This window comes from Balaenoptera borealis (assembly GCF_965194805.1).
Source record: "Balaenoptera borealis genome assembly, chromosome: 8".
NCBI classification, from domain to species: domain Eukaryota; kingdom Metazoa; phylum Chordata; class Mammalia; order Artiodactyla; family Balaenopteridae; genus Balaenoptera; species Balaenoptera borealis.
The window spans coordinates 71,648,615-71,662,099 of NC_138865.1; the positions used below are offsets into that span (position 1 = coordinate 71,648,615).

The 13,485-nt window shown below is 39.8% G+C and overlaps 1 protein-coding gene across 1 annotated transcript in view; it reads right to left on the minus strand.

Moving 5' to 3' along the window:
* Nucleotides 1–1,501, minus strand: part of DOCK8 (dedicator of cytokinesis 8) — a 229,109-nt gene extending 227,608 nt beyond the window's left edge. The window contains exon 1 of the mRNA XM_082403613.1: nucleotides 94–1,501. Within this exon, the coding sequence (XP_082259739.1) occupies nucleotides 94–146 (53 nt within the window). The 5' untranslated portion in view covers nucleotides 147–1,501. The remainder of the gene's footprint in view (nucleotides 1–93) is intronic.
* Between the last annotated feature and the right edge of the window lie 11,984 nt (nucleotides 1,502–13,485).

Consider the following 13,485-nt stretch of genomic DNA (forward strand, 5'->3'; position numbering starts at 1 on the left):
CAACCTCCATCCCCACCCCTCGGAGCGGCCCAGGCGCCGCACTCCACCAGCTGGGGCGGTGCGGCCGCGAGTCCGCCGCGGGGCGCCTCTTACCTGTTGATCTTGAGCGCGAACGCGCGGCGCTCTGCGCTCGGGAGCGTAGCCATGGCGCGCCGCCGGCTCTTCGGCCTCTAGGGTCTGGGGAGGCGCCCAGCGGGGGCCTGGCGCGCCGCAGGGCTGCAGCAGCACGTGCCGAGCGGGACGCGAGCCTCATCTGTCAGTCGCAGCTGGAAACTTCCGCATTTCCACCTTCAGCGCTGAAATCACCCCGGGGGAGGGCCCAACCTCAGAGCTGCGGCGGCCAGCCCTGCCACCCGGCGCCCGGCCCGGCGCGCAGGGAGCGGCGCGCGAGGAGGGTGGGGACCCACCGCGGAATCGCCCTCCGGATGCTCGGACCGCCGGCGCGCTTCTTCCCGGGGCCCTGACCTCAGGCAGAAAGGAGCTCGGGCGGATGACCCGGCGACCACTGAGCGAGGCCGGAAACTCCATCTGTCCGAAGCTGCGAGGCTGCCAGGGCCTGTGGGCAAGAGCTGGGAACGCGCGCCTTCCGCCAGCCCTGCACAGCTGGCGAGGTCGGGAAACCAACCCTGGAATTATTTGCGCTAGGCCTTGTTAAGTGTTCGCACCATGCCCTGGAGCAGGCAGCTTAAATTTAACAAGAAAAAGAAAAAAAAAAGTTGGTGGAAACTTCAGGAGACATACCAACTTTCGCAAACGGTATGTCCGTCATCCTTATTGGGGTGACTTTAAATAAATATAACGAGTCCATGCAAGGAATAAACAATTTTTTAAAACCTGGAGATAAATGCTTTTCTCTGGAGAAACAGTGCAGAGCACCTTCCTGTGATTCAAGCATATGCTGCAACCCTGTTTATTTCAGCTTCAGACCGAGAAGTGTACGAAGAAGTCCAGCCCCAAACTCAAGAAAAAAATCAGAAAACTCCCAGTGCTCACTGTAGTGGAAAAGTCTGTGTTTACCGACTTGCTCTAAGTTTTACTCTGCTAGAGCACTCCGTATGTAATGCCTCTGTTTGTCAGCTGACCCTTAAAAAAAAATACGAAATCGAGATACGTTTGGTTCAAAGCTGCACTACTGTCCAGTAGGTAGCCACTACCCACATGTGGCTATGGACCACTTGAAATTATAGTTAGTCTGAATTGAGATGTGCTGTGTAAAATACGCACCGAACTTTGAACACAGTACAGAAAAAATGATGCAAAATAGCCTGTCGATGGTTTTTTATGTTGATCATGTTAAAACGATACTTTGCATATGTTAGGTAAATATTATTAAAATGAATTTCACCTGTTTGTTTTTCCCTCTTCAGAATGTGGCTCTCATTAAAGAAAATTTAAAATTACACATGTAGCTCACATTATATTCCTGTTGGATAGTGCTGGTTCAATAGAACCTAGTTTGTGACCTAATATTAAAGTGCCTGAGAAGTGAATTCTGTCTCTTGCCCACTGCCTTTCTTTCTCTGGTTTCAGCTATCTCAGGTAGTTTAGTAATTCTTCAGAGCTGGCTAGGTAACTCTCCTCCCCCTCCCCACTTCAAATATCAATGGCTTTAAGCATAGTATAAGACACAGGTCATAAGTGTAACATTACATAGACTATGAAACGAGATCCAAAGAAAAGAAAACTTTTTGAAATGTGGAGTTTCTGACTTTCAAAATTCTCCCAGGTATGTTTACCACACTGGAATTTATAAGCAAAGATTTACATAGAAAAATACTAAGAGAACAATTCAATCATAACAATTCAATACTTCTTCAAACTGGGAACAAATAGATGATTTGTAGAAAATTGTTTTACACTAGAATCTTCAGTCAGCCTTTCGGATGGGCTTCTCTTAGTTTCTGAATGTTTGTGACATACACTTTCATACAGAGCAAAATTTATTGGTGTCCACACAGACATAAATAAAATGTAATGAGAGTATCTCAAATTTTCAGAATTTGCGATTAAGGAAAACTTTTGTGTGTGGGGGGAGGGGGGGAGGAATCTTAAAATCTCCCATCTTATGTCAGCTCATGCTGCATTCAACTCATTCACCTTAGCATTTGGTACCTAACTATGAAAGTAAGGCCAGCATCATTAACCTCCATCCCATCAATTCCTTAGTTAGAAATGATGGTTAGAAATGACTCCAGATTTCCTTAACAGCCTTTTGGTAATTCACCATGAGTGTGTTATCCACTAAATTAGGCAAATGCCTATTTTTAAATATTCTATCTGCTCTTGGGTACAGTCACAGATCGCTGGCAAACTTCAAAAATAAAGTGCCTTGCTTCATTTCTCACTCCCTCCAATTTCCCTCTAGGGCTTCTTTCCTAATTGCCACTCTGTCCAAAGCCCACTCTGGAAGGCTTCCTTCTTTCCACACCATGTGACGTCTCTAGGCCTTCCTCTTTCTCTGCATCTTTGTGTCATTTGATTTTGTTTCTCACCTTTATAAAATTCCTCCCTTCTATGACAGACCTTATATCAATTATCCCAAATTCTCCTGTAGTTTTCTCCATATCTTCTTCTTACCTTCTCAGAAAGCCAATCTCTTTCTTTACATTGCATCTTACTTATTTTTTACAACAGACAATTAAATAACACTTACCTTGTACCAGGGCCTGTTTCAAGCCCTTTTCAAATATTAATTAATTAATAACAACCCTTAAGTAATAACATTATCCTCACTTTGCAGCTGGGGAAACCAAGGCTCAGAGAGGTTAAGAGACTGGCCCGAGATCACAGACTAGTACGGGGCATTTCCAATCGCCCAGATATTTCCACTTAAATATCTTTAAACTCCACAAACAAAAAACTGAAACTCTCCATCTCCTCTACCCAACTGTATAAGATTGCTGTCCCTCCATAATCACTCATTTCTGTTGGTGGCACTATTTCCCACTTGCCAGTTAAAAGCTTTGGAATCATTTAATGGAGGGGAAAGCAGGAAATCTGGGTTCTGGCTTCAGGTTTTCACTAACTATGTGATCCTGAGCGAGTCACACCCTGTTTGGACCACAGAATTCTCAGTCATAGAATGACCCCATCTGCTCTTCTCTTTATAATGTGTCAACTCTGACTTCTTCCCCTTCTTTACCCTTCAGATCTAATCAGCTAACAAGGCCTGTCATTTATTTTATATAAACATCACTCCTTTATAAATATCACTGTTCTCACTGCTTCCATTCTGACCCAGCCCTTATAAATTAATGTCTGGATGACAAAAAATAAGATTTTAAATGGCTCCCTGCCTATAGCTTCTCCTTATTCCAATCCAATCTGACTCTACCACTGTATTAATTTTACTAAAATACCGTTTCATCATGTTACTTCCCTGCTCAATTAACTTTGGTGGCTTCCAATAGCCTCTATGACCAAGTGTGACCTTCTCCAACTGGCTTATAGTGGCTTCTCCATGTCATGTAACTAACTATCCCTTACCTCTTTGTTGAAGCAAGGAAGATCTTCAGCTAGAGAAATCGGTGTTCTTCCTGCCTGGGGCCTCCTTTGCTTATGTCATTCTTCCTGCCATCCTCACTAGACATCACATCCAGTCTCTCCCCATCCTTTAAAGTTTGAGTCAAGTTGTCAATTTCCACCTCTACCTAAAGGAGTGTCTCATTCAGTCTGACAGCACCCTTTGTTTAGTTAAATAGGTCGTTACCAGTAAACACAGCCTAGTGGAATGCAAGGTCCATAGGACTATAGAGAAAAGGGTGACATTTGTGCATTTCCTTCCTTATTTTGCAAGCCATTCAAGACCTCCATCAGCTTTCACTCAAATGTCACCTTCCATGACCATCTACTTAACATTGCAATGCCCCTTTCCCTAATCCTGACCCTCCCTAGCTCCTTTTCCAACTTTCATAGCATAGTTTTTCTCCATAGCACTTGTCACTATCTGACATACTACATATTTTATTTATTTGCAAGTTTATTATCGCTCATGCTTCTAGAATATAAGTTCCCTGAGTGCAGGGATTTTTGTTTTATTCCTTTCTCTATCTCTATTACCTAGCGTAATGCCTGGTACAAAGTAAGTGTTCCATAAGTTCTTGTTGAATAAATGGATGAAAAGCTGATCCAGTATTAAACACAAAGCAGACACTCAATAAATATTTGTTAAATTGAACTTGAATGGGAGTGGCCAAGTTCATGTGTCTTTCAGAAGGATGTTAGAGACTTTTTTACTCTCTTGAGTTTTTCAGTTGTGCCTTTTTATGAATATCTTCCAGCTCTGTTTTGTATTTATGTCTTGGGTTGAGAAATCAAACTAGCACATAAGATTATTACTAGCAAGTAGATCTCTCTATTGTCATCTTGTAATTGAGAACAGATATAGAAAGATTTGTGTGCTAGTATTTAAATCCAGCCATAGCTCAGATATTAGAATTTGGAGTTTCAAATTTTCTCCACTTCATTCCTTGTATTGTCACAAGAGATCTGTAAATATGAGAAGAATAAAACTAAGAAACTTTCCCTTAATATGTATATATTAGTCCCCCTTATTCATGGTTTCACTTTCCACAGTTTCAGTTACCCTCGGTCAACCACGGTCTGAAAATATGAAATGAAAAATTCAAGAAATAAGCATAAGTTTTAAAATGCACACTGTTCTGAGTAGTGTGATGAAATCTCCCGCTGTCCTGCTTCTTCCTACCACAGACATGAATCATCCCTTTGTCCAGTGTATCTGCCCAGTAGTCAGTTATATGTATGCATATATATAACCATCTTGGTTATATATGCAGTATCACAGTGCTTGTGTTCAAGCAATGTTTTTTACTTAATAATGGCCACAAAGTGCAACAGTAGTGACCTGGAATCCAGATATGCCAAAGAGAAGCTGTAAAGCGCTTCTTTTAAGGGAAAAAGTGAAAGTTCCTAAATTAATAAGGAAAGAAAAAATATCGTATGTTGAGTTTGCTAAGATCTATGGTAAGAATGAATCTTCTCTCCATGAAATTGTGAAGAAGGACAAAGAAATTCATACTAGTTTTGCTATCACACTTCAGACTGCAAAAGTTATGACCACGGTATGTGATATGTGCTTATTAATATGGAAAAGGCATTGAATTTGTGCAATAAGATATTTAGAGAGAGAGAGAGACTGCATTCACATAACTTATTACAGTATATTGTTATAATTGTTCTATTTTATTGTTAGTCATTGTTAATCTCTTACTGTGCCTAATTTATAAATTAAACTGTACCATAGGTATGTATGTTTAGTAAAAATAGTATGTATATGGTTCAATACTATCCACAGTTTCAGGCATCCACTGAGGGTCTTGGAACATATCCCCTTTGGATAACAGGGTACTACTGTATACACACATATTATATACATGTATCTTATGTGGTTACTTTACTATGTATATTAGTATTTTAAATGTAGGAGTTAGGCCATATTCTAATGTACAATGCTATTTCATATTCAATAGGAATATTCATACTATAGCATTTTATACGTAGAAGGACCTTGGATTAATTCATGAATGAATGAAAAAATTCTCTCATTATCGTTTATGTGCCTTCCATTAATTCCCCAAACATTTACCAAGTGGTTCCCATATGTCGGGTTCTGAACTAAATGATACTAGGGGCAAAATCGTTAACAATACTTGTTCCCTGACTTCCCAGAACTCACGATCTAGGAACAAGATACACGTTACCAAGGAAAGAAGAGACTTATTGCATGGGACAATGCAGGAATGTTTTCCTGCACAGAACTCCGTGAGAGTGAGGAAGCACAGACAGGAAATGATTTATTCTTGTGGAGAGGGTGTTGGCGGAGAAATTGACGCTGAGGAAGAATGACTTTACTGACCCAGTGACATGGAAACTGGTCTTAAATGACAAGTAAGCATTCACCAGGCAGAGAAGAGCGCATTCAGGATGTTCCAGGCAGAAGGGGCACTACATGCAAAGGCAGGGAGCCAGGAGACACCAGTGCCCATCCCAGGAGTCAAAAGTATGATGGAGTCCAGGGGTGCAGAGAGAAGTGTCAAGAAATGAAGCTTGGAAGGTGGGCAGGACCTGAATGTGAGGATCCTGTTAAAGAATTCAGACTTTATCCCAAAGGCTATGAAAACCACCAAAAAGGGACTGCTGTTTCTATAAAGGTCATTGCCACCTGGCAATCCATGATAAGGACTGTCCCGTAGAGTGTAGACCCAGGGTGGTAAGGATTATGTCTCCCAGATCTGGCATTGCCATCCCCATCTTCCTCAACCTGAGCACACATACCCTGGACACTAATGAAGAAATAAATTGTTCTTTACATCAGGATTTAGGCAATTTTCCCAAAGTCATATCGCATGGAGAGAGGAAAGATTTATGGGGGACAGAAAGTCAGGTGCTGGTCCTCTGGTCTGGTTACCTCTGCCCCTCATTGGAGTGCCCCACATGAATATGGTCACTGCCTCTTTATTTACCCACTTTCTCATCAATCTACCATCTTCTCCCTAAAGAATCAGTTACCCATCCCTTGGTTTGTTATTATGTCTGGGCAATTTCCCAGGCATCCACTAAATGTTGCGCTTTCTCCTTCCCCTAGTTTCCACTGTCCCTGCAGGGGGAAAAGTTGGGTTCTGATCCACGCCTGGGGGGATTTAGTGGTGGGCTTCTATTCTAGGCTGCAGCTGACATTTTTCATGTGTAAAATGTGGTTAATAGTGGTACCAATTCCAGAATTGTTACAAAGATTAAATAATGTAAAACTCTCACAGAAAGTGACATATAATTATTCCTATTATTATCACTATTTGAAATGTCTACAGAAGCAAATTACTAAAAGTCTAAATAAAAGTAGTTTAATCTTTAAGTTTATTACCCTAGTAAGCCGGAGGAAGGAACTAGGTCAGTAACTCAACAACACCATCAAGCGCCCAGGTTCTTTCCATCCCTCCACTCTGCCATACTCAGTCCATTGGTCATGTTGGTTATCCCTCTTATGACCTCATGGCTACAAGCTGGACTTGTAGCCATGAGGTCAGGACTCCAATCAGCCATAGCACACACCAGCACCCCAAGAAGAGAGAAAGAAAGAGGCTAAGGCTTTCTCCATGAGAAACTCTGCCTTTCCCAGAAGTCCTCCAGGAAACCTGCCATGAGAAGTCACTAGCCAGAGATGGGTCAGATGCTGCTCCTCGGCTGCATGGGAAGCAGGGAAAGAGTATCTAGAAACAGAAGTGGGTGATTACGTTTGGCTTAGAAGTACTCTGATTCATTCTCTTGAGCTGCAAAAACAGAAGAGGGACAAAGGGGAGAGTCGCTGTTGGATAGGCAGTGAACAGAGGCTGCCAGACTCATTTCATTGAGATTAAATAAGACGAAGCACATAAACGACAGAACATACTGCTGGTTATCGAGTATGCACTCTCCGAACATGTGGGCTATGATTTTATTATTATTTGACATTTGTATTGCTTTGGAGCCATAAATTGGGGTTTTCCCCCAGTTTTATTGCAAGATAATTGACATACAGAACTGTATACATTCAAGGTGTACAACATAATGATTTGACTAACACACATCACAAAATGATTACCAGAACAGGTTTAGCGGACATCCATCATCTCATGTAGATACAACATTAAAATTGTTTTTTAAATTGTTTTTTACATATTTACTATTATTTCCTCATAATAGATTCCCAGAAGTGGAAATTGTTAGGTCAAAAGTTATAATCTTATGCCAAAAATGCCTGCATGTAATCATGAGGAAATAGTAGACAAACTTAAATTGAGGGACATTCTGCCGAACAACTGCCAATCTTTTAAAAAAGTCAGTGCCATGAAAGACAAAGAAAGGCTGAGGAGCTGGTACAGCTTAAAAGCGACTAAACAGCCCGAGCAATTAAAGGCAATGAGGGATGCTGGAGTGGACTGTGGATCAAGAAAAGAACACCATAAAGAAAATTACTGAGGCAATCGGCAACATGTGCCAATTGACTCTGTATTTGACTCTGTATCAAAATTACATTTTCTAAATTTGATACTTACACCGTCATTGCATAAGAAAATAAAGACAATAGCCTTATTCTTAGGAGATGTACACTGAAGTATTTATGCTAAAGGGCAGAATGGTATGATGTCTGCAACTTACTCTCAGATGGTCATCAATGATGATGACAATGATAATGATAATAATGTTTATAATACTAAAATAAAATTGTAAATAATAATAAATTAAATAAATCTAGATGAAGGGTATGTAGAAGTTTCTGCTCTGTAAATTTGAAAAATTTTCAAAATAAAAAGTTAAAGATAAAAAAATAAAAATTACAATCATAATTTTGGCTTTTGTAAGTTTGTGGTAACTTATAAGCAATGTATAAAAGGCTCTTTCAGGGCTTCCCTGGTGGATCAGTGGTTGAGAATCTGCCTGCTAATGCAGGGAACACGGGTTCGAGCCCTGGTCTGGGAAGATCCAACATGCCACGGAGCAACTAGGCCCGTGAGCCACAACTACTGAGCCTGCGCGTCTGGAGCCTGTGCTGCGCAACAAGAGAGGCCGCGATAGTGAGAGGCCCGCGCACCGCGATGAAGAGTGGCCCCCGCTTGCCGCAGCTAGAGGAAGCCCATGCACAGAAACGAAGACCCAACACAGCCAAAAATAAAAATAAATAAAACAGCTTCTTTAAAAAAAAAAAAAAAAAAAGGCTCTTTCATTATACGCTCACTAACAATGGCATTCATTTTTAATTTTTGCAAGTTTACTCAACTAAAAATAAATTTTAAATTATGTGTTTATTAGTTAAATGAGTTGAATATTTTTCCATGTTATTTCATTATACAGTTGTATTTTTCTTGTGTGTCTATTTGTGTCTTGTCCCACTTGCCTATTAAAGCCTTAGAGTTTTTCTTGTTGATTTGTGTCCACCCTTTTGAGTAATATGTTACCAGTGTAGGTTATCTCTCTTTAAGGAACTATGATCTCCCTAAATACCTTGAGCTATTTGGACAAAAGTGGAAACGAGACAAGTTTACAGAATTTTAGAAATTTTGTTGGCCCTGGATGACTGTCAACAGGAGACCGAATTTAATATGCATTTTTGAAATGCTTTTTTCCCATTTCAGTGTTCTTCAATATCCTCCTAGGTCACTTCACTCCACCCTATAGCCCCACATATTACCGTAAGGATTCAGGTAGCATGACAAGCACCAGGACACTTTCAAAAGATGGAAAAGCAGGCTGCACGGTGATTCTTTGTCCAAATTTGCCTGACTCAGTGTCCCCTGGTCCTCACACACCACTGACTGGGCAGGACCACAGATTGGATGTCATACTATGGCACAATTCAACCATGTGATCTTTGCAATTCTTATAACAGTGTAGCAGCATGGTGCTGGTGGAGAGTAATATGTAGAATATGTTAAATTCAGGCGCTCTGTCTGCCACGCCCCCAAACCTATGTCCCAACCACTAACAATTTGTGTCTTTTAAGACAATAGTTCTCAAACTTTGAGAAGATTAGAATAACCTGGAGAGCTAAGAACAAACACAGAGGCCCAGACTCATTGAAATAGGATGAAGCATAGACCTCCATAAGTCCGCCAAGGTCTCCAGATGATTCTGTTATATACCAAAGCTGTTGAGACTTAGCAAATAAAATGAAAATATCCTCAAAGGGTATAAGATTAAAAACTATTATCAGATGAAGTTTTAGCTTGGATTATTTTAACATAGTTGAGAGGGATAGCTTGAAGAAACGTCAGTTAGTATAGGCAACCTGTATGAGCAGGCATACTGTGAATTTAGAAGCCTGACATGGTTCTCTGTCCAGGACCAGATCATCATTCAGCAATAAACTTTTTAAAAATTCAGTACACTTTTAAAAATTGCGAATCACTATGTTGTACAGCTGAAACTTATATAATAGTGTACATCAACTATACCTCATTAAAAAATTTAAAAAAAGACTAAAAAAATAAAAACTGAGTATACTAATGTAAATGTCCATGTAACCCATCCAGTGAATATATGACTGATAAATGGAAACAAAACATATCTTTATTATGGTTTCCCACTGCCTCTTCAAAAGTGCATTCAGCAGGGATAATCCTTGCCAATCCCGTATGGGAATGTGGGCAGGTCCCATGACTTTTCTCTTACTCTTAGGTCAAAGTTCTTTGTTGCAAACATAGTTTCAAGTCTGAGACCAGAATGTCCAGCCCAAGATACTGATCAAAACTCCACCTTATGTTTAATGGCAAATATTCCCCCAGCTGGGGAATGCTTGAGGCTGGCAGCCTGCAGAGGCAAAGGAGGGGAAGAATGCATGGTTGGCTTCTTCCCTCCACTTTGCACTATTTTTCCTTTCTTTTCTTCTCCCACCACAGCTGGCTAGCTAGTTTCTGACCTCGTGGGGTTGGAGGAATGGTGAGTATAAGAAAGCTCTTATTATTCAAAGCTGACTCTTTCCTTGGATCTTTTTAGGTCTTTTGGAAGATTGTTTTCCTAGAGACTTCTCTCCTATAAGTCATTTTACTTGGTTTGTTCATTTCTATGCCTCCTGTTTACTTGTGACTCCTTTGCAGCTCCCCTCCAATTTCCTGCTGCTAGGGTCCTCCACTCTCTAAGTGACCCTACTTGATGGGACCCCAAATGACTCTTGGTTGGATCTTTTCCATGTGGCCCACATCCGATTCATTGAAACTGCTTATCAACTCCTTGGCTTGACAATCCTGGCTGATACCAACACAACCTCTACCTTTGTGTCCCAGGCCACTTTAACATCCTTGGTCAGGCATCAGGCAGCATACTTGTGTCTCCCAGCTGCAATAAAATTGTCATTTCAAGCTCTAAAATGTGTCTTGGAAGCCTTGGAAGGAAGCAGCAGCCCTCCCTCATTTATGTGTCCTGTCCCCACAGGCAGAAATGGGAACTCTCCTTGGCAAAATCTTCTCAAAAACAAAACAAACAAGCAAACAAACAAAAACACTTTAGAAATCCTGTGGGATCCAAGAATCATGGAAATGGTTCTCAGAATTTCCTTGGTAAATTCTGCATATGGTGATCTGGTTGTGGAATATCTTATTTGTTGTATTTGTTTATCCCAGTGGAACTTACATTTCAGCATATTGTTACTATAGTCTTAGATATCCTGCCATTAAGCCACATTTAGGAAGGCCATAGTTCAGAGCATTCTCTTCCCTAGATTAGGAGCTCTTGGAGACTGCAGTAGATTATTGGAAAATGCTACAGATGATGCTTTATTTTGCTAGTAATTTTTTCAATGTATAAGAGACATAGAGATAAGTACACAGCAATAAATGTACAAAGTAAACACATCCATGTAATAATCACCCAGCTCAAGAAAGAGAATATTACTAGCTTCCAGAAGCCCCCATCCTACCCTTTCCTAGTTGAGTTCTCACAAGGGTAACTAATATCCTATTAACACCATATATCAGTTTTATCTGCTTTTGAAGTTTGTGTAAATGGAAGCTTTTCTGCCTGGTCAACATTTTGTTTGAGGATTCATCAATATTGTTGTCTTCAGTTGGAGACCATTCATTCTCATTTCTGTGTGGCCATGCTATGAATATATCTGGACAGTTAATATTTGGTCAATGACTCTTTTCCCTCAAGGGTAGCTCAGAGGTTGACTGTGGCTTCCTAGGCCTTCCCTGATTCTAAATAGAATCCACAGGTGGATTCTGAAATCACTGTAAAGATTTGTATGGGGTGTCATGACAAAGCAGTTGAAGTCTTTACAATTTTTAAAAGACTGTGTAAAAGGTTGTATTCTTTCAGGGAAAGAGTTTATTACATCTCCCCATTCTTTTATCCCATCAATCTGCTCTTTTAATTTGGCTGATTTTGAATCATAGGATGTCTAAGCTGGAAAATCACATCTTCTGGGAAACATTTTGCGTAAATTCTGGTAACAGTTGTATGAATTTCTATTTCCTCAGGAATTACGATAAGAGGTTTACCACATAGGCCTCAAGAAAAATAGCAACAGATCCATTCACAGTAACAACTGGAGATCATAAATACTTTTCTGATTATTCCTTGCACTTTACTTTACCATTATATAATGGAATTTTTTCCCCAATTAAAACAGAAGGCTTCAAAGCATGACAGATTTCTATCTGAGAATAAGATGACATTTAATTTATATATAAATTAAAATTCATATTTTAAAATTCTACAATGAAATTCAATAAGTATTTTGCAAACTTGTCAGCATTTACTTCATGGATTAACATCCACACTACAGTTTTAAATGTGGAAGTTAAAATATTATCTGTATTCTGAATAGTAAATGTAAAGTGTTAAAGATGTGTGTTTTATGAAATCCTGTTTGACATATGTTAAAATGTCATTAGAACATTATTTTAAATGAAAAAGTTTTTTTCATTCAGACTGAGGTGTATGTATAACTTCATTCGTTTATTTATTCATTCAACAAGATATTTAATGAGCACCTGCTATGTGCCAGGCATTGCACTAGGCTATAGACATGTCACATAAATAAGATGACTATTGCCGCTGTCCTCAAGAGCCTATAGTTTAGTGTAGTTGAGATATAGATAAGTAAATAAATAATTTCTACACAGGATACTCACTGCTTTAATCAGGCAAACAGGATTCTGTATGTGTTACAGAAGCACACGAAAGACACCAAATCGATCCTTGGAAAGTCATGAAATCTTTCCCAAGGAAGTGATGCGTAAGGTAGGTCTATATCGTTCAAGCTGGCAGTTCTAAAATGATGAAGCTTTTTCATACTCACTTGGAGGGTGTGGGAAAGACATACTAGCCCTGAAATTATATTGTATCGAGTTAGTTAAACTGGCTCTGATGAAAACACTTTTAAACAGCAAACCAAGAAGACCTATAACACTAAGAAACCAAAGCCAAACAAAACAAAATGAAGAAACAAAACCTCCAGACCTTAATATTTTTCCAAGTCACGCTGATGTGATAAAATCAGAATTACTGAACACTTGTAAGATATCAAATGTTGTGCCTTTGACTTAGCATATTCAGAAAGGGAATTTAATTGAGAAGACTTATGAATTAATTGAAGATCTAATGCATCTGGATCATTCAGCTCCTACTAATATACAGAATTTCCAAAGGCCATGTTTAGTTTGACGTCAATGAATGATTCATCATTTCTCTTGACTTTCAGGCTGACCAGTGTCCCGTGTCAAATACCAAACAATGTGTTAGATTTAAGTTTTCTCATTTGTAAACTATCTAGTCTGCTCCTATGCAGATGAACAAGGGTAAAAAGTCAAGCAAATGAATAATGAGAAAAAGATTAGTGTATTGTATAAACAAAGACGCAAAGCAGATCAATGGTTACCTGGGGCCCAAGGTGGAGAGAAGACTATAAACAGACACAAAGGAACTTTGGGGGATGATGGAAGTGTTCTAAAACTAGATTGTGGTGATTGTTGTACAACTGGATAAATGTAT